The 21,147-nt window shown below is 46.1% G+C and overlaps 2 protein-coding genes and 1 long non-coding RNA gene across 11 annotated transcripts in view; 1 reads left to right on the top strand and 2 right to left on the bottom strand.

Moving 5' to 3' along the window:
* LOC107198932 overlaps positions 1-4,405 on the bottom strand; it is an 18,908-nt gene extending 14,503 nt beyond the window's left edge. The window contains exon 1 of one of the 4 annotated variants that reach the window (XR_001519142.2): positions 3,686-4,405. This is a non-coding gene — a long non-coding RNA (uncharacterized LOC107198932). The remainder of the gene's footprint in view (positions 1-3,685) is intronic. The other 3 variants (XR_001519140.2, XR_001519141.2, XR_001519139.2) reach the window with 3 other exon arrangements.
* On the top strand, positions 4,402-15,051 carry NOCT (nocturnin). Its single transcript, XM_015616214.3, has 3 exons — positions 4,402-4,727; positions 11,866-12,135; positions 12,961-15,051. Exons 1-3 carry the CDS (start codon positions 4,421-4,423, stop codon positions 13,794-13,796), a joined length of 1,413 nt encoding a protein of 470 aa, XP_015471700.1. The 5' UTR covers positions 4,402-4,420; the 3' UTR covers positions 13,797-15,051.
* A 4,294-nt stretch (positions 15,052-19,345) lies between these two features.
* Positions 19,346-21,147, bottom strand: part of ELF2 (E74 like ETS transcription factor 2) — a 35,058-nt gene continuing 33,256 nt past the window's right edge. For all 6 annotated transcript variants that reach the window (XM_015616207.3, XM_015616210.3, XM_015616211.3 and 3 more), the window contains one exon: positions 19,346-21,053. In XM_015616207.3, the coding sequence (XP_015471693.1) occupies positions 20,426-21,053 (628 nt within the window). In that variant the 3' untranslated portion in view covers positions 19,346-20,425. The remainder of the gene's footprint in view (positions 21,054-21,147) is intronic.

Here is a 21,147-nt window from a genome sequence, read left to right as displayed (position 1 = left end):
AGAAAGAATTAAAACAATCCTCAGGGACACAAAACAACCTTGCAGATGTTGTTTTGTGTTCCTTGTTTTCCTTGCAGGAGAAAGTCAGGGGGGTGGTGAACCCCACTGACAAATGATGGTAATGTAGCAGTTTACTAACCAATAAGAGTTTCCTTTCTGTACTTTCCATGTATCTGTCTATAAAGCAGGCCTGCAAGCAGTAAACGGAAGGATCCTCTTGTTCTGACTCCCTCGAGAGTCTGTGTCGTTCTTCCCGCCGTTCCCAATCGGAACGACACACTCCCATTCATTAGTTAAATACTTCTAAGCTCACTAGGTGGTGAGCAGCTCCAAGAGATCTGCTGGAATGGGAGGTGAGGAGGATGAGCAGCCAGCTCTAGGGAAAAGCCAAGTTTTTTTCCATAGGGCAGGTGGGCAGAACAAAGAGCCATCAGGAATGACACCTGAATGCCAGAAAATGCCTGACAGGATCTGAGGACTTGAAGCTCAGAGAGGGGCCCAGCTGCCTTGTCGCCTGAGAAGGACACAAAGCCAGCAGCTTCCTTGTCACCAAGTCTCTAATCTGTCAGCAGCAAAACCGAGGTTACCTATCCCCTTGGCCATTACTGTCAGGGATTTTCTTTGCCACATCCTGCCAGAAATGGCAGGGCCATTGGGACAGCTCATGGATTCCTTAGATCACCAACCACTCCTTTGTTCCAGAAGAATCTGGTCTTCTGAAAAGGGGAGAACAAGCTGACTACAGAGGTTCATGCACAACAAGTTTGTTGTTTCTCAGTCACAAGTTTGCCCTTCTGATAAGGGTGCCCAGACTTGAGAGCAGACAAGCCTGGTCAGGTACAGAGCCTCACAAGGAACCAGGGCTCCGAGTCTTGAATGGCAGTCAAGCCTCTGTCTCTTCTATGCTTATTTAAAGTGGAAAGGATACGAATCAGAGCTGAGAGATCTTCAAGTAATGGCCCACGTGCTTGAAAGCAGAAAAATCTGGGGCCCAGCCTTTTCCCTCCTTTCTTCTCCCCCACGTTCCCAGCATTCTCTGCTGAGGCCAGGCTATTAATTTTACAGAAAACAAAACTGAAAAAGTTAGTGAGGAACTAATTACCTACCTGTTGTTTAATTATCTTTCTCAGGGTTTTTAGTTTGTTTGAAAACATTTACATCGGAGTATTTTGCTTAGGGAGTGTGGAGGCCCAGGGGCCTGTTACCAAAACGCCTCAACCCTGGAGGGGCAGAGGCAAAAGTGGAGAAATGCCCCTGTAGAATAGAGTAAGAAAAGGCCTTCCTCCCATAGGCCTTTTGCAGCCACATGTTGGTGCCTTTTGGGTTGCAGTGTTCTGATAGTGTGAGGGGATTGATGTCACCCTTGTTCAGCCCCATTCACCATTCAAGTGCCCTTCCTAGAATGTTCTTCCTTTCCTTAACCCCCATTGGCTCAGTTTTGCTACATTGTTCCACCCCTGTTATCCCCTTGGTTCTCCTAACCCTTATCCACTCCTGCACCACTTTCCCTTGTCCCTATTAGACCTCAACCCTCAGATTCGCCCCTTTTGCCCCTCATTTAACCCCATGCCCTTAGCCCAATCCTCGGTTCTTGTCCCTGCACTTATTTGAGGCTGCGTTGAATAAACCAGTTGTTGGGTTGCCAAATGAGAACCCATTCCTTCATCTTAAATTACAGCATTTTCTATAGTGTGCTCCGGGCCCTGAGAACACTGGTCACTCTCTGGGATCCTGTTTGCACATAACAAGGGCGGGCTAGATGAGCCTACACACAGCCAGGTGTAAGTTTAAGCACCAAGATCTAGGACCCACCTTTGAAACTGCAGCTGCTCTATAGATGTCTTTTTGAAGAGAAAAGCAGCGCTGAGAGAAAAACATCATCAGCAGAGGGCTGAGATGTGTGAGACTATCACCATCTATGCTTTGATAATCAAAGAGGAAATAAGTATAAAAGACAAATAGATAAAATTATAGATGAGAATAACAGAATTAGCACAAGTCTCCAGGGAAGAAACTGGGATGAAATCAGTCAGAGCCAAGAGGGTTCAAAGCATCAAAATGGTACAAGGGATCAAACCCAGCTCTAGAAATGAGACAGAAAACTCTGAACAAGGAAGCAAAGCAGGTAGAGGATGGGCAGAAAGAAAAGCTCCCTCATCCCAGACGACCAGATATTCTTCCAAGTTGTCTCTGAACCCCTAATAAGTGCCTTCCAAAATCTAAGCAAGAAGAGACGTATCAGGTGATGAAAGAAAGACAAACAGTGCACCTGCCTTCAGAGGGGAAGTAAAGTTCCTTGTTCTATGAAAATTCTGGTGAAGAATGACCTGACAATGACAAATGTAGCTGGAATGGAGACAAAGAAAGATGAGCAAATTTGTGGTGGGCAGTATGCAGGAGACAGTGGGGAAGAGCTGGGCCAAGGAGAGGCTTGAGGAGAGAGCAGTAAGAAAAGATTTAGAAGACATGAAGTGAAAGAAGCATGTTTATTTTTTATAGGGGAAAATAAAGACCAGGCCCATGAAAAACAAGTCTGCAAGATTTTAAGACTTGCTAGAACAAGGGCAGGGATAACCCAGTGTTGCCCAAGTCAAGATGTACTTCCTGCACTGGGGAAAGCAAGATCAGCTGTTATGCTTAGGGAAGATAAGCAACTAGAAAGTCAGAGATCTTATGACATGCCAGTAGAAAAGACGAGTCTCATCTTTCTGATAGCACCTTTGCATTTGCTTCCAGCCCTGGAGGCCAATATTGTCCCTGGAGAGGTCCAAACTCCCTTTCCCCTGTACCTAGGGGCATGCCTACATATGTGACCAAAACCAAAACAGACAAGAGCTTTCTGGGAGCTCAGGGAGGTTGTGAAATCCCCTTTGCTTATAGCTTAGAACAAGGTCACATGTTCACCCACACAGGCAGCCTGCAGGTAATTCATCCTGACAGCACAAAGAATAGAGGTAAGATCCTCTCCAAAACCTGACTTCTGCTCAGCAGCGGAGCCCAGCCTGTGATGCTGCTGAACTGAGACAACTTGTCTGAGGTTGCTCTGGAATGGTCTTTTTTAATGCTTGCACCATACTTTTGAGATCACTATTCATTCATATTGATCAGTTCTTGAACTGTCTGGCAGTTGGAGAGGTGGGTTATTGGTTCCATGTGGTTAATGTGACAGGACTAGAAGCATCCTTAGCCTCCCCAATGCCCCTTTTCCTGAGTGTCCCCCATCATGTTGTATAGTTGGTGCAGTGGGCTGCTGGGGTGCGAGACCCCACCAAGAAAAGGACATCCCCAGCACCCAAACAAAACTTTCCACCCTGATGATCCTGGAGGTCTTTCCCCGCTTAAATGATTCTACTATTCTCTCTTGTCTCCAGAGCATGGCTATAATCATCCTAAGCCCAGTAGACAGCAAGCTGGAAAAAAAACCTTGACAGCAGGCACTGGAACAACCACAGGGATCAGCAGCTGTCCCCTAATGCCATATTCCTTGCAAGGTAAAGCCTGAGAAAAAGAGGGATGAGCCCGGGGGGCATTTAAGCAGACCCAGGTCTAATGCCATGCTGCCAGCTCGTCCTAGTTCCTGCAGCAGCATCCCTCACAGAAGGCATCTGCCTCCCCCAGACCCCCTTGGTAGTTTATCAAACACATAAAAATCAAATATTTCTGGGAAAAAAAAAAAAAAAGTCACCTTTTCAGAAGGAAGCCTGTTCAGACTAGCTGTAGACACCTTCAGCACAGGAATTTCGAGCTGCCCTTGGCCTCTCTGGCCTGACACAAGCCAATGGAGAGAAGAGGACACGGGAAGCAGGGGGAACAAGAAACAAGAGCACCCAGCAGAGACACCCCCAGCTCCCTGCTTTGGGACCCAGACCCCCTTATCGGGGATTGCTCCATTGCTCTCCCTCCAGTCCAGCGCCTCGCAAGCTCCTCCCACTGGGGATGGCACGTGTGGGATGCTGCGCTGGGGTAATGTCCTCTCGACGTGGTCCTGAGGACGTGGCGCCTGTGGGGAGGGCGAGGGGCGCGTCTCAGCGAGGCAGCCCAGTGCCTCTCTCTAGCGGTACAAAGACCTGTGCGGCTGCATATGGGCTCGCACGTGTGCCGAGCCCGCAATTCCCGGTGGGGCTGGGCGGCCACTGTGCTTTGACGTCCGTGGGATCAAAGGGCGCCCCTTGCTGACATCACCGGCGGGAAACCTCCTCCGGGCCAAACCACTCCACGGTGGAATAGGGGAGGCGGGAGCGCCCATGGGGCGCGTTCTTCCTACCGCAACGTCCTCCGGCAGCGGAAGCCGCGGGACAGTCGCGGAAAGCGCTGCCCTGTCGGTATTTGCGAGCGATCTCGGTGTGCGGGCGACGGTGCTGGGAGAGTTTGTTTGTACTTTGTCTCTCCCTCTCGAGTGAGGGTGGTAGTGCCCGATGTTATGCGCTGCGCGAGGCGCCGTCGCCTCTATAAGCGTGGTCGCGGTGGCGGGGGGAGGAGGTGCGCGCTGGTTCCTCCCGGTCTCACCCGATCCCTGCCGGTCCTGCTCCGTCTAGCCGGGAGCATGTACCAGAGTTCCGCGCGCTGCTTCTGCTCGGCCCTCCCCGCCCTCTGCTGTGCTCCCGCCGCCGCCTCGGCCTCTCTCCTGCCGCTGCCGCGGCCCCGCTCCTACCCACCGTCCCCCGGCCACGCCGCCCCGCGGGCAGCAGCGGGCGGCCAGCCTGCCCTGGGGACGCCGCCCCGTACAGGTGGGTACTGACCAAGGAGGGGTGCGTAGCCGCCTCGGCAACCGCGCAGGGTTACAGCCGGGCGACTGGTGCTGGGCTGCTGCTCTTGGAACAAGATCTGGACTGTCCTGCCCACATCGTGTTCCTTGTTCCTTCACCAGCCACCTTTCTGGGACTGGACCGGCCCTTGGGCTCTAAGGCAGCGGCCGTGGAGTTCGCCAACCCGGTGTGAGCGGGCAGCATCCCGCAACATCGCGACAGGCGCTGCCGGACAGCCTGCTGGAGCTTCAGGCGTTTCTGGCTCGGTGTCCTCCATCTGAGGGATAGGGCAACCTCTGTGCCCGCATGTAGGCTGGGTACAGGTATCGGTGGGGTGACCTGTCTGGTGATCCAGAGGGTCAGTGTCCATATGCCGCTGTCGGGAGCATGCTGATAATTGAGCTGGCCTCCTTTAGCGTTGCACTTTGTGTAGGATGAGCTTGACTCACAGCGGGGTCTTTTCATTCAAGACAGTGTGTGAGAACACCCCAGCTTACTCTCTTGGCAGGCAGCAGTAGTCATCAGTACAGTCATTGGCCTGTACCATTAAATATACCCCGTTCTTCATTTCCCACATGAGACTTGGAAAGTGCCTGTGCAACCTGTGTGGACACCACCTTGGGCATGCACCCCACACCCTGCACTCTAACCACGACCAGACCTGGATCAGGGCAGTGACATACCCACCACACCCCTGCTGTCAGATCCAGCCGTAAGCCACCTTTGTTGACTTTGGCCATGGCTTAGAATGCTCATCCAGAACCATTCCTGCTGAAAGCTGCAGCATCAGGGCTCCAGACAGTTGCTGGTGGGAGAGGTGATAAGCCCAACTATTCATCATTGAATGGTTTGGGTTGGAAGAATCTTTAAAAGTCATTTGGTTCCAGCCCTCCCTCAACGGGCAGGGACACCTCTCACTAGACCAGGTTGCTTAAAACCCTGTTGAAGCTGAACTTGGACTCTTCCAGTGATAGAGCAACCACAGCTTCTCTGGGCAATATGTTTGAGGCTGCATTACATACCGGGCATGCAGGAGATCCACTTTGCCCTACTGCCTTCAGCTGGGATTGGGGTGAAGTGACTTCATTCCCTGTTGCTGCTGTTACAGGAGTTTAAAAGCCAGGCTGGGGCAGGGTGTTTCCATTCCTTCTGTTGAAGCTAGGCCAGGATGCCATGTGGCAGGATTTAAACTTCATGGCACTACAGGGAAGAGGAGCATATGCGTCAGAGTGATGACAGAATCAAGGTCATGATTAATAAAGCCCTCATGAAGATAAAGGTTTCCAGAGCTTGTGCCAAACACTGATTATCTATTACTGGAGGCAGAATTTGAGGTTTTCTCTTCTTTCTGATGTTGCCTGTTGAGAACAGGCAGCTTCTGTCCTACTCTGACATACTCTCATTGCTGTCCCAGACAAGGTTGCACATGTAGTATGATACCTTGGTAGCACAGATTTTGTTATGTGGAGATGGTGCCTGTCAAGGTTTTCCTATGACTGGGGTTACAGGGAGGGCATCTCTAGCTGCTGCCAGCTTCTGAGGCTGTGGAGGCTGATGCAACTCCAGACTGCAGGTGTGTGGAGCCATTCACCTGGCAGGGAAAGCCCTGTGGTAAACAGGGTAGGACTTCTGACTGAAACTGGTGCTGGGAGGTATGACCTGAAGGGAAGGGAAATGCGAATGTTCTTTGCCTTACCTAAAAGGTCAGGGCCCAATACCCTTCTGCAGCTCTTGTCTCTGAAGCAAAGTCTCCTATGGCTCATTGCCTGAGATCCTAGAAGTTCATCTCTGCTGCATTATACAAGAAATCTTTGAATGTTACACCTTTTTCTTACATTTAATTCACAGTTTGAATTCTTCCTTTGCTCTTATTATGCTGAGGTACCACCTTTGCTGAGAGGAAGCAACTTTTTGATTTTTAAGCACCTTGAATAGTAATTGCTGAGTTGATGTTCCCTGGTACATCACATGAAGAGAATCACTTTCATGTTTGCTACCCACAACTACAGTGCAAGCTCAGGAGTCTGCTTGTGCCTCTGTCCTCACCAACACCACAGTGTCACAGCACTGGCAGCACACATTATCCCAGCAAGTTACAGGTCACATAATTTGCACTATAAGATTTCAGTGGTGACTTTGTTCTTGTGTTGTACAGCTGGACTGCTGTGGACATGGTTCAGCATTGCAGAAATAACAAAATGGATTTTGTGTTTGGCGTTTTCACGTTCAGGTTATTAGTCTGGCCCCTGTTCTGTAGAACACCTCAGTCTGTGTTGTCATTATTTCAGCACTTTGAGTACAAAGAACCTGTGCAGATAAACAGTCATCTTAAGTTGGAATTTTCCAAAGGACCCCCCTCCTTCAACCAAGAACTTTCTAGACACCTATACCAGGACTGAAAGTTCTTAATTTACAGTCCCAGACCCTCTTTCACACAGTCTTCTCTGGGTCCTCAAAAGAATACTGAAGCACTTTTTCCTTCCTGAGACATGACTGACTTTAAAAGCTGTCAGATCAGTTCCGGGCCATAGTTAAGGTTAGTCTATGCTTTATGCCCCACAAAGAGCTGGATACACCATGGTCCCAGGGATAATGAGATTTAGACAAAACTCTGGCTTTGTTTGCAGCTTGGCAGGTGGAGGCTGAACTTAGCCTTGATCCTGCTGTAACAGCTGTAAGCTGCTCACGGCTTTGCCAACAGACCTTTGACTCCAGCTGTGTTACACCTAACTTGTCCCTTTCAGCATCATCCCTCTGACTAAGGTCAAGCCACAAGCAGCCTAAGAGCTTGCTAATGGCTTCTTGGAGGGTAATAATATCTCACTATTCCTTTGGAGACCCCCACATGAGCCATGTTCATCCATGGCATGGCAGGGACTGTACTCAGCTGCTGGCAGCAGAGTACACTGTGTGCTTATCTCCAGTTGCAGCACTTAGCTATGGGTTGTACCTGTCCTAAAAATAGGTGAGTGGCTCCTTGTGGTGTGGAGCATCTATTAAAAGATGTATTGATTTCTTTGGGTTTCTGCATGGCTGCCTGGCAGCCCTGGTTGTGTGTAAACTGCACCCTTCTGTATCCAGCACAGAGCGTGCCTTCATTCCTGCTACCTCTTCCCTCCCAGCTGTGTCAAGGTACTGCTTAGGGATTTTATGTTTTCCCTATTAAATGCCACTTCTACTTCAGCAGTACTTGGCTTCTTGAGAAGACTTGTGAACTGAGAAAGACTGCAGAAACTGAAACACTACACATAGCTTTCCTGGAAAGACATTAATGTGTGTGAGCTCACATCTCAGTTTGAGGAACTCCTAGTACTTTAACTAAAAGGACAGAGATGAGAACAACATCCTATATCTAATCTAAATTCCCATTTCACAGCTTTCTTGGAACTGTTCCATGGACTTACACAGACAAAACACACATTAAAGGAAGTAGCTTTTAGTGTCTTTTAACTGTATCCATTTTCCTAACTACAAGGACGAGAGGCTTATACTGCAGTCTTTCTTTTCCTCCTGTAAGGGTGTCCATCTTCCTGCCTACCCTTTTAGCCTGTCTAGTCTGTCACCAGCTCTTAAAATTGGTAGTGCTGTAGTTCAGTCTTAACATTCAGGTGTATTGGGTAGCACCCCAAATCTTCTGCAAGATGTGAGCACAAGATGACAAGATTTCATCCTCTTTTTTAAGTAAATCAGATGTACAAATAAACTTTAAAACCACTGTGGGCCAACAGCAGTGCAACTCTGAAGTTCTTTTGCTTAAGATTCCTTTTGCAAAAGGCATTCAGAGTAAATAAGTAAGTTGAGACAACAACAAAACAGCGTTGCCTCTTATGCAAGTTGCTGTGGTGCAAGCACTGTCTATGTTTGAAAGAGCAAGCCCTGTCACCCCATGAGGGGTCCAGGATGGAGCAATTCTTCCCAGGCTCTCAGGGCCCATCCCCTGAGTCAGAGGACGGAATTCACTCTTCTGGGCTTTAAAGCCACACCTCTCACGTTAACAATGCTTATCTAAAACTAAATGTTTGCCTCCCTGGGCAGGGAGCACCTCACAGCAAAACAGAGCAGGGACACACCTGCATCCCCATCCTGTAGCAGCCCATGTGGGATGGGGGGTCTCCCTGTAAGAGACACAGGGCTGGGTGAGGACCAGCTGCATTAGCAGGGAGAGCTGGGGACAGCAGCTTGGGTGCAGGTCATGTGAATAAGAAGGCCAAAGGAACAGGAGATGGCTGTGGGGTCCAGGGAGGACTGCAGGGAGTGCTGGAAACTGCCAAGCTGAGGTCACAGAACAAAAGAGTGAGGAGATAAAAGGGAAAAAGGAGGGTGAGGAGGAATGAACATAGGGATATGGAGTTGGGAAACACCACCTTCTCCACTCCACATCCTGAGGTCTAAGTCAGGAGAAGCATCTGGCTGCTTCATGCTCATGACAGCCTTACTGCTTTGGGGATAAATAAAATTGTGATCAGAGATTCCTATTAAATACTAACCAGAGGAAATGAGTTACCCTGCTGGCTGTCCTACAGGCTGGAGTCTGCAGCCTGGAGTCTGCAGCCTGGAGGTGTTGTGGTTTAGGTTCCCCAATTTGAGTTTCCCAGCCAATACATCAAATAATGTAGTGGGTTTAGCATTGGCTAAAATCGCCAGTACACCTACTAGATTTACTCATTTCCTGCTGCGAGATATGGATTAGGAGGAAGGCAAAGCAAGCTTAAAACTTAAAAGGTATAAAGAAAACTTTATTAACAGAACTAAAAGAATAATTAGAATCAGAATAAAACCTTCAGAACACTTCTCCTCCCCTCCTCACAACCTCTTTTCTTTCCCATGGACAATGCAGAGACAAAACCTGAGATTTTCAGCTACCACTTCTACAACAGTCTTTGATCAGTTTTTGCAGGGAGAGGAGTTTCTCTTGGCATACCATGGAGACTTCCCCACAAGAAACAATTCTCTTGTGGCTTCAGTGTCACAGTGAATCAGCTGCCGAGGAAAAGAAAAATCTGTTCACAGTGTGAAAGTCCCTCCCATGCCTTGCAGCTTTCCCAAAGCTGCTTTCATGGGCCATGTCAACTTACGGGGAAATATTTTAAGGATGAGCTGCTCTACCATAAGAAAACAAAAGTTCTCTTCTTTTGTCTCTGTGAACAGAAGCTTTTCTTCTTCTATCCCTGGGGCAGAGTTTCTCATCTCTCTCTGTTCAAGCTTCTCATTAGATTACAGCTTTTCAGTATGCACACGCTCCAGCACAAGTGTCGCTGTTGGACACAAAGTAAGTCACACAGACGCAGCTCAAGGTAAAATGAAGGAAAGAGAGACTTTATTTCTTCTCTCACAATTTATAGGTTTCTGACCACGGCCAGGGATTGGATGGTCAGGATAACACTTTCCAAACCGCACTGGCCGTGAGAGATGTCCATCAAAAGACATGTATCAGAAAGAATGTATACATGTCTATGTTTACAGTTACTGTCCTGGGAAAGTCTTTAGAAATTATGTCAACAAGCTCCAAAGTTTTCAGGGTGACACATGAGTGCCCTTTACTCATGGGCTGTGGGTGAATGCTGCATCCCCCCATGCGCTTCGTGAATTACAGGGAAAAAACTAAGTCTGATATATCAAAAATGTATCTTCACCATAGGCTTACAAATAGAATTTCAGCTCAAGACCAAGGCATCTCCTCAGTCCCCTCCTAACTAGAATTTCACTCCTTCTTTACTGACCTCAGTGTTCCATGTTCTTCACCCTTTCCTTTGCCTGATTTGGGAGAAAATTGGTCTTCATAGGTTGATTTTCTCTCAAGCTTTGTCAATTGAAACAGTTTTTATAGAGTTCTGCAGTGCTGAAAGGTTGATCTCATCCAGGCTGTGCGTCGGGGAGATCGCTTGCTGTGCCTCTTGCTGCTAGTCTCATGGTCTCCACCGACACTGTGTGAGCCATGCTGGCCACCAGTTCCACTCAGCACTTTATTCATGCCGAGTGCCAAAAACAAGAGAAGCTGCCACTGCTGTTTTTGTCTTTCTGTCTCCAGCATGGCTGGCTAAAAGCGGCTAAACAAAGTTCATGCAAGCCATGCTGAGGCAGCAGTGGCAGTGCGCCATTGTCCTGGTTGCACCAATTTTTGGCCCTTCAGTCCCTGCCACATGGCTGCTCCTGGACCGGGCCAGTGGTGGCCACTCCAGCCCCCGTCCACTTCTGGCCTCGGGGCTGCTCCCAGCACTGGTACAGCCTCTGGCCAGCATGGCCCAGCAATGCTTCTGGTGGGCTCTGCTGGGAAGGGCCCCAGCTGCCTGTTGGCATAGGGCCTGGTGGACTCCTCAGTGAGGGGCTCAGCAGCCTGCTCACCACCTCTCAGGGGGCAGAAAATCTCAGCCAGGCCACATGAGGCTGGCTGGGCCATGTGGGGGTAGTCCAACTGGCACCCATTTACCTCTTAAAAAGCCGGAAGCCAAGAGAGAGGTTTTCTGGGCTTGCCCATCCTTAAAAAACGTGAATCTCACAGAGGCAGATCTAGGTTTTTAAATGGTTTAATAGGTTGTCAATTCTCAGAGCTAGCCAGCTATTGGTTTTTGCTAGGCACAGAGGAAGCTCTTAGCAGCCCCTCCGAGAAAAATTTCTTTGGGTGGCTTCTTCCCTCCTTCCCAAATGTCAATTAATGCAGGACCAGCGCGGGAAGCATCCCAGATGGACACAGGGTACCAGGCCATACAGAGTGCCATCTCTATCAGATGCAAATCCTGTACATAAAATAAGGATCAGGAAGCATTTGTCCATCTGCTGGGCTCTCTCCTCTGTGAGCAGTGGAAAATTGTGCTTTATTGTGTTTCTACAACATATGCAGAATTAATCTTAGCCCTGCTATTCTGGTTGAAAGACTTCTTTATTGCCTTAGAAGACAGAAGCATGATGTCTTAAACCAGGCTGTTTGCAGGCTGCAGGCTCTGATGACAGGCAGAACATGAGACTGGAAAGGACTAATGTTATCTCTGCGTCCTTCTTATTTTGTCTCAGACTCAGGAACAGGCTCCTGCACAAACCACCAATGGCTGGCACTGCAGCAAAGTACCCAGATGATGAGAAGAGTTGAGGTGGACCATCTCTAACACCAGTTTTTCCCTTGCAGTGTGTTCCATGGGAAACAGCACCAGCCGGCTCTACAGTGTGCTCGCCAAGACGCTGAGCAGTGGTGCCGTATCCCAGCATCAGGACTGCCTGGGGCAGCTGGACTCAGCACGGCTGGATCCTATAGACCCCAAGGATTTGCTGGAGGAATGTCAGATTGTTTTGCAGAAGCGGCCACCCCGATTTCAGAGAAAATTTGTGAACCTGAAGAAAAATACTGCTAGTAACCACCGCCCCATCCGGGTCATGCAGTGGAACATCCTTGCCCAAGGTAGGAGATGCTTGTGAGCTCAAGGTATGACCCTGACACCAAATGTAGCAATGAAAACCCTGTCAGAGCAAAGCGGGAGGAGTGAACTACATGAGATACAGCTGACTGAGGGCCAAGGGGAATATTCTGAGCACTTGAAATGGTGGCTTTCCCACAGGTAAGGGAAAAAAAGGTCTCTCTTTGCAATTCTGATGCCAAAGGTAGCCTTGAATTCCTGTCTTAACTGAATTCTAAAAGCTGTGATGGTTGTTATGAGAAGACTCATTCTTTTCCTAAGTTTCATATGTAAAGTTTGTATTCAGTTTCTGATTACCTTATTGGTGAACTATCCAGAAATTCAGATCTATTACGGAGGATATTCTTAATGCTTAAAAATAATTTAAATTTTTACCAAGGTAGTTTTGGATCATGGCTGTAAGGTGAGGAGTGCAAGCAGCCTCACTTTAAAATCTTTTGGTGTGGGAAATTTCCCTCATAAGGACTGCCTTAGCATTCTGAGGTTAAGTCACTTCTAACCCATTTAATTTTATTTTCGCTTAAGCTGCAATAGCCACATGTGGAAGTACTTGCCTTTGTGTTGTGGGCAGAGAGAATGTCTTTAATGTATCTTCTGTCTGTAAAAGGAACTTAATTTTTTTGGAATGACTCCAGTGACTTGTGAAGGGGTTTTCACGTCCATTAGCAAATCTGGTACCCTCAAAGTCACCAGCTACTCCTGAAAAACCCATGACCTGCATGTAAACTGATAAATCCTAGAGGATGACAGTCTCCTTTCAGCTATTGGTAACTTTTGGGTTTTTTGTCTCCCCTCCTTGTTAATTCCAGCTCTCGGGGAAGGCAAAGACAACTTTGTTCAGTGCCCTATGGAAGCTCTGAAATGGGAGGAGAGGAAGTGCCTCATCCTGGAGGAAATCCTTGCGTACAAGCCCGACATCATGTGCCTTCAGGAAGTTGACCACTACTTTGACACCTTTGAGCCACTCCTTAGCCGCCTGGGCTACCAGTGCACTTTCTTCCCAAAGCCATGGTCACCATGCCTGGATGTGGAGCATAACAATGGGCCAGATGGCTGTGCCATGTTCTTCCTCAAGGCGCGCTTTGAGCTCATCAACAGTGCCAACATCCGGCTGACTGCCATGAAGCTGAAGACCAACCAGGTGGCCATCGCTCAGACACTGAAGTGCCATGAAACTGGGAGACTCCTCTGCATCGCTGTCACCCACCTGAAAGCCCGCACAGGATGGGAGAAGTTCCGCTCTGCTCAGGGCTGTGACCTCCTCCAGAACCTGAAGAACATCACCCAAGGAGCAAAGATCCCCCTGATTGTCTGCGGAGACTTCAATGCAGAGCCGACCGAGGAGGTCTATAGGGAGTTTTTGAACTCCAGCCTCAATTTAAACAGTGCATACAAGCTGCTGAGCCCTGATGGACAGTCGGAGCCCCCCTACACCACCTGGAAGATCCGGCCCTCTGGAGAGTGCCAGCACACACTGGATTATATCTGGTATTCCCAGCATGCCTTGAATGTAAACTCAGCCCTGGGCTTGCTGACTGAAGAGCAAATTGGGCCCAACAGGCTGCCCTCATTCAATTACCCTTCTGATCACCTGTCCCTTGTATGTGACTTTAGTTTTAATCAGGACCCTGACAGACTGCTGTAATGTCTTGGGAATGCCACCTGGTATTGCAGTGTCTGAACTCACCAGTTTTTTATTTTAGAGAAAACTTTTGAATCTAGATGCTATTGCAAGATGAAGAAACACTGTTGATAACCATTATTTCAGGCATTTGTTTGGAGTTACACTTGCTGTTCAGCTCTCATTAATCTGTAGCCTTCAAGGGAGGAAGAAGGAAGCCAGTGTTCTCATCATGCTCTTCTTGCCATGTCAGGGTTTGAAAACTAGAAGGCAAATGAGCTTTATCCTTTAACTAAGCCCCCTGTTTTAAGGATTTAATCCACTAATGAATGTGGAGGCCTTAGAATTTAAATGAAAACACTTGTGTTTGTAAAATAACTTACCTTGACAGCATGCTAATTTTTTTTATTTCATGTTAAGCTTCTGCAAGTACCTAAGGGAGTGAGGTTTGACTACCCAGTGAGATTATCTTTAATCTTTTTCTGTTGCAATATGAAGAAAGTTTAGTGCAGTTTAGACAAAAAACTAAGCTCATAGTACTGTAGTCTTGTCATTTTTCTGTGACCTGAGATGACAAATTTATAAGAACCTTGAGGAAAGCCCCCCCCAGTAAGAGCAGGTGAGGAAACCAAGGCTGACTATGACCTAGATTAATACCCTCACTTTTCCAGAACAATGTATATGTATATGACTGTACCTTCGTCTCTTCTGTGCTTCCCTCTGGAGGACACAGCTAACCAGGGACTATATCTTCCTCTGCTTTGAGTATTACTTTTCTAAATGGTTTAAATTTGTAGTCCTGTCAATCTTGCTGTTTCAGTAAAGGGCCAGTCTTAATGTTAAAAGATTTTCTTTATCTTCAGAATCTAAACCTACACTGGAACCTGTTACAAGATAAAATTTATTTATTGAGAGGAGTTGGTGATCCCGCATCTGATTAGAAATTATACAGTGACAGTGTTCAGGAGCCTCTTCCTGTGACCCAGGGAAACTCTGGCAAAGCATCTGGACTATAACAGAGGTGTGTTAGTATAGTAACCCTGTGATGTTCACTGGTGACATAGGAATTGCATATATGGATTGTAAACATGCCATTATGCCAGAAAATGACATAGGAAGAAAGGAGGAAAGAGGGACAACAGTTGGAGTTGGGCTGACATTTAGATTGTTGAGGAAGATATGGCAGGGCAAATAAAGCAGTGTCTCCATGTGAAGTAGGGTGCGCACAGTAACTTAAATGTTCCAGGTGTTTATTAATAAAACTCTTTGGAAGAAAGTATTATCTCTGCTGCTGGCTTTCTCACTTCGCTGTCCCAGGTTTCTGTTGCCAAGGAGATGACCTGTTTGAAGTAGTTTGAGCTTCAAGTTGTTACTGAGTCTTTCCCCTTCCAGACCTCTTTTTCTCCACCCCAGCCCTAATCTCAAAGTGGCATGGCTGCTTTGCCTTCACAGCACACTTTCTCCAACGTGGAATGTCCAAATTTCACAAGAAGTCTGAAGGGGAGTTATGCTTAGCTGTTAAGCTGCTCGTTCTTCTAGATAGAGAGGAAACCTACACTGTATTACTGTAAATATTCCCCTTTCCAACAGTTGTGTGGAGCTACAAACCTAGCTAGTCCTGCAAAGCAAGGTGCAAGAATTCCTCCCTGAGGGCTGTTAAGTGTGCCTGGGAAGGCTGGTGCCTTACAAGAGGCAGCTGTATCTGCCGCTTTCTTCTGAAACCCCATTTCATTTGAAGAGAAGAAATGCCACAAGTATGAGCTTTGCACAGCCCATAAATTACTATTCTTACATTGCTGAGAAGGGAAACATGGAGTCCCAAATTCCCACACAAATGCAGTCTTCATCAGGCAAACAAATGAAGTGCTGTTGTGCAGCTGTAACACGCTCTGCACGTTCCTGACCCTTGCAGGATGAAGGTAATGGTCTGCTTTCAAGCAGAGGCTCCTTTAATCAGCCTGGGATTTATGTGGATTTGTCTTCCCCCAGACAGAAAGGATTTTACAACCAAGGAAGACAACAGCCTTACCATCAAGAGTGAATACTCTTACCAGGTATGTGCAACATTGCCAACACCTCCTTTGGCTGGAATTTCAGAAAGAGCAAATTGTGTCCCTGGAAGACAGAATGGTGGTATTTTGGGGGGAGATTTTGGGCAAGAGATGCAACACTCCCAGTGCCCCACAAAAAGACCTTTGAGCACTGTTGCCATGTTTCATACCAACTAGACACTGACAGCGTCCTTTTTATGGTGCTGGCTACCCTCAGTTGTGCAGAAGGGGTGAGATGCAGTGCTTTGCCTCAGGATTATTTTCTCTTAGGACCTTCCCTCAAATGGTCTTGCAAGAAGGAGAAGTAATACAAGTGCCCATTAATTAACATCTATAGTCATCGACACTTCTAAAATCAATACCACAATGTAGACCTCTAAGAGGGTAGCTTTAGTAGGTCAAATCCTTGCTCATCTACCACAAAAAGTCACACCAGAAGCTTGAGCTTACATCCAGACTCCTTTTGGCAGTTTCTGGAAGAAACTACACTTGTGGTAGAAAGCCCTGACTTGACAGCAAAGATCAGGTCTGTATTTGAAAACAAACTAAACCATAACCAAAAATCCCCACCACTCCCACCAAAAAGCCCATTATTTCATTTCACTTTTGTATAAGCAGCTCCATTTTCCTCAGGCCAATCAAGGTGTCCATCAGTGTGGCACCTTTCCACCTTTCCATCTATGCCAGAGCATAGAGCCACAGGCTCAATTACGGGATGCTTTTTACCAGCAGGAACTGAACTACCACAGCTGCAGAATTCTCCCTGTCACTCTCACAGTGGAGTATATCTGTATGATTCTTAAGACATTTTAATTCATTCTTTTGCTTGCAACATTTAGTTTTTGTACACAAGAAACCAAACTGTTGAGAAAGACCATGATATGTATGATACAGCCATCTTAGCTTTAGCAGTTACACTTTTATCTCATTCTCAAGCAAGCTGCAGGAAGAAATTACCCACTTGCTTAATTTGCTGGAAGGCAGAAGCTGTTGCAAGCTTATTAAAACACTATCTCTCCTGAAGAACAATTAGATTCCAAATACAGTGTCATTTGGATCTTCTTAATAAGCTTAACACCTACTATTTGAACTGTCTCGACAAGGCAGAATGCACTTTGCTTATTCTGGCAGTAACAATCTTCACATGCAGCTGAGATCCCTGCTGCACATCATGCTGAGTATGAATTTGAGCCTTCAGGCACCTCTCCATTTTCTTCTCAACTTCTGACTGCCCCGGCTCACTTACATGTAATCACCACAGATGAAACTCTCCAAAGCCCTAAAGTTGATGAAATCATTTAGCAGAGGATCCCAAGAGCTCAGCCTTCCTTTCAGCACACTTGACCCAGACAACTTCAGTTGTGTCAAGGCCCAGAACCCTTCACTAGGAAAGATGTATAAGAGTTAAAAAAAACATTGCCTCTGGAATGGGATTCCCCTTTCAACTTTTATTATTTTTGACACTCAGACCTTTATTCTCAGTTGCAACTCACAGTTATGACTTTTTTTCCCCTGTGGATTATACAGCATCACCCTTTTCATTCTATAACTTAAAACAGTGGATTTGAAAAAGAAGAGGTTTTTATCTGCAAAATCAGTGCTACCACGTCTGTGTATGTCTCAATGCCTTCTGTATAAAGCACACTCCACGCAGGTTTCATTCTACCCACACATCTACGAGTTAGTGCTTGCCAAGGATGCATTAAGCCTGGACTCTTCTACATGAGCCACCAGATTCAAATGTAAAAGTGAATTCCATTTTCACACATGTACAAAACAACAGGTTTTTCAATGGGATTGCAAAAGCCTGGAAGTATAGCTAGATACTATTTCAATATTCTAGTGCTCCTTTCATCTGGTTCACATGTTACAAACCTGACCAAAGCTTCCTCATCCTGAGGTCATGTCCTCCAATACCAGCAGTAAAAACATACTAATTTACAGAATCAGGTTAAGCGCCCTTTCCATTTAATTTACAGCACATCCTCACACAGATTGAAATTCTCACAGCACTTCATGAACTCCAGGTAAATATCCTCTGGCAGCAAGTATCACTGGTGGCCAAAGGACCTTCACTGGCTCTGTGGCAAGATACAGCACTCAGTATCTCATGGCAGTCTCAGAGGTCACTATGAGCTGACTATCCCATTCACTAGTGGAGTTGAGCACCTTCATTCCTCTACTTTTTGCCATTACATAAGGAAGTCTTGGCATTAAGAAGAGAAGGTCATCAACTGGAGATCCTTATCTAATTCCAGGAAGATAGTTTGTCCCCATTTGACTTCATCTAAATTAGGTGTTGGCAAGGTCTTAATTACAAATACTCAACATATATACTTCATGCTCTGAGATACAGCATCTCTTTCAGATACAAATAACAGCCATTTAGAATAAGGTTTCTTACAGACTGGACTTACAATTGTAGGTTTCAAGACTTGTTTCTCTCTTCTTATCTTTGGCTCACATTTATTCCACCTGCCTCTCTTTACACTGTTCCAATTCCCTTTACACAGAACATTAGTGCCTCTTAGACTGCCAAATTAATGGAGAGATTTCCCAGGTTCCCCTCCTCTTTCCTACCTCTTTCTTAGAAAAGAAGTCTTCTCTCTCCATTTCCTTGTGTAAAGGGGTCTTTGTCCTCTACCCCATGCCAGAAACACAGTTCATGTGCAAGAACCTTTAATTCTTTGGATTGCTGCAAATGGAAGGGATTGCTGCCTTATACACATTTTTTTTATCTGCTTCAGCTTCATTTTGTTCTTAAAACTCCACTTTCCTGCTCAAGAGGATGAAAAAGAATTGTTTTTCCAGAAGCTTTTCCTTGTCCTCCACATGCTGGCCTGGCTGTGTGGAGCTATTTCCACTTTTCTTACCAGCTGAAGGGAAAAATGGGCCTTGCTGCTAGGACTCTACAACTAACCTGGTTCTCAGCATGTGAAGTATTTAATTCTGGTGTCTTTTAGCATTATGGAAGACTTCAGTTAAAGACAGCTGTTAAAATTGCTCCTCCAGGGATGAAGTACTTAGATGATCATTGAAACTTCAGCAATTTCAAGATTACCCAAGCTCCTGCCTGTAAGACTTTTCAGGGCATATCACTAGGAACTGGGGGTCCACTGTGCACCCGACTACCCACAGCCTGCTGTGCCAGTGTAGTGCCCATGACACCAAGGTAAGCTACATTTCAAGCCATGCACATGGCCTGGAAATACAGAACTAATATCTGGTGTAGCTGGAGGAGCAGTTAGGCAGTTAACAGAACTCATGTGTATGTTCACCATCCTGAAAATGTGTAAGAACTAGACCCCTGCCAGAAGTTACCTCACCAGCTACAGCAAGCTTCACAGGTTTTTAAACAAGAGTGAGAGGGCTGATCAGCCCTTTGAAGCAGGGAGGAGTCCCAGAATTTCACACTGTATCATCTATATTAGGATGAGTGCCTGGAAGCTTTCAAATAAGAAAAGAAGGTTAACAGGTTAGCAGAAAGGAGGAAGGAAAAAATAAAATGCACACCAAACACCATTAAATTTTCTTTCTGTATTTCAGTAAAACCTACTTGAATACACTTTGAAACAAGAGTACAACAAAATAGAATATACTTCAAATGTTGAATATACAAACTATTATAGTTCGTTCTGAACACTGGTACTTCCCTCTTAACTTCAACTAAAAAAATTTACAGGTTTAGAACTACCTGACAAAAGCTCATGCTGGGCGTGACCTTTGAAGTGAGAGTAGAGCTGAAACTGAAATGTATGCACAGATGTCAAGGCTAAGTGAGAGAAACAGGCATAGTACAGCAGAAGGCAGAAAACCTGCTGCTACTTTGTCCAGGATTAAGAAATTTAGACAGACTCTTAACTACCATAGAAAATATGTTACATGTTATTCTATAACAATACTGTGCTAGGTACAAGGTTTTTAAAAAATTTCTTTTAATAAAAAAGCTTTACACAAACAAGCCATTAGCTTATTTCAAGAAAGATAACTGAAAATCAGTCTAAGGCTTTCAATTTGAATCTGCTTAAGCTGTACGATACAGAAATCCCTCTAGGTCTCTGTCTTCTTTTAGAAGCTCTTTAATCTCCTTTATTTCAGTTCCTACAACACCTAGTAGCATAGTTTTCACATAGCACCAGTTGAGTACTGTGGGCACACAGTAGTAATCGCTGGTATGCACATAAAATGCATCAAATTTGCCATTTGTGTAACAATGAGACTTTCCTCTCCCCCTGAAAACTAAAAACCAGGGCAAACCTCTCACACAGTTCTCTATTAGTGTTTCAGGTCTTAGTGTAACTTGGTAACCGGTAGCGTAGTGAAATTGTTTGGTCCCTTTTCAGTCCCTCTCTCCTTCTCCATAGGTTCAGCTGTTTCCCAGCTGGAAGAGGCAGTTTTTATCAGCATATCAGTGTGGTTTAATTCCCACTGAAACACAGGAAAATATTTTTTTTCCAGTAAGTCTTCAACATATGCATGTTTATTAGCATTCCAAAACTCTCCTTTATGATTTGGTGGTGGCATCCACATCCCTCCCCCAGTTATGTCAGTATATTCAAAACCGTTAAGAGTTAGAAGTCCATGCTGGAAAAAACCTATTCTTCATTTCTCACATGTGATGATTCCTTCTGTTTTCATTGTTATAGGAAGGGCAATAGCTGAAGGTGTACTAACTACTACTACGTGGGTCACAGTCTTGCTTCCATCCACTGGCTTCTCCTCTTTTACCAGCTGCAGTGTTTTCACTTCACATTCCTGTTTCGAAGTGGCTGTGTCTGATTTAACTTCTGGACCTTTGAGAACTGCATTAATCACCCTGGGAGGAGTCTGGCCAGAGGCCTGCTGAGCAGGAACTGACAGTCTCATTAGTGGTGTCCCATGAGCTATGGACACTGGGGTTAGTGCTCTAACAGCCAATGGGGCTCCCACAATGTTGATACTTCCTGACCCAGACAGGCCTGTTTTCGTTTGCAACTGACACTGCGTGAGTTGCGTGGCAGGGATTGTGATGATTTTGGTGGGCTGCATTGTGATTTTGTCTCCATTTTCAGCAGAGGTTGGCATCGCAGTAGGGATTGTCTGGATTACTACCTTTGGAGTTGTTGCTGTAGTTGGACTTGTGTTGGTTATTAATGGTGACCCTGCATTTACTGACTGCACTGCCACAGTTGAGATTTTCTGTCCCAGAGAGGTCATGACAACAGGCACCTGCATTGCCACACGAACAGTCCTACAAAATAAATGTGTGTATTTAGGCCAAAACACAGGGCACCATTACAGATGACAACAAGGAGAGACAATTCTAAGAGAGACAGGTTTTTAAC

The sequence above is a fragment of the Parus major genome, unplaced genomic scaffold (genome assembly GCF_001522545.3).
Source record: "Parus major isolate Abel unplaced genomic scaffold, Parus_major1.1 Scaffold376, whole genome shotgun sequence".
Taxonomy (NCBI): Eukaryota; Metazoa; Chordata; class Aves; order Passeriformes; family Paridae; genus Parus; species Parus major.
This window is presented reverse-complemented; position numbering and strand designations above follow the sequence as displayed.

Bases quoted from the DNA above. Each gene is read 5' to 3' on its own strand.
- NOCT (XM_015616214.3), top strand. From the start codon at position 4,421: ATGCGCTGCGCGAGGCGCCGTCGCCTCTATAAGCGTGGTCGCGGTGGC. The intron at 4,728-11,865 runs GTGGGTACTGAC...TTTCCCTTGCAG, and splicing joins GGGGACGCCGCCCCGTACAG to TGTGTTCCATGGGAAACAGC. The intron at 12,136-12,960 runs GTAGGAGATGCT...TGTTAATTCCAG, and splicing joins GTGGAACATCCTTGCCCAAG to CTCTCGGGGAAGGCAAAGAC.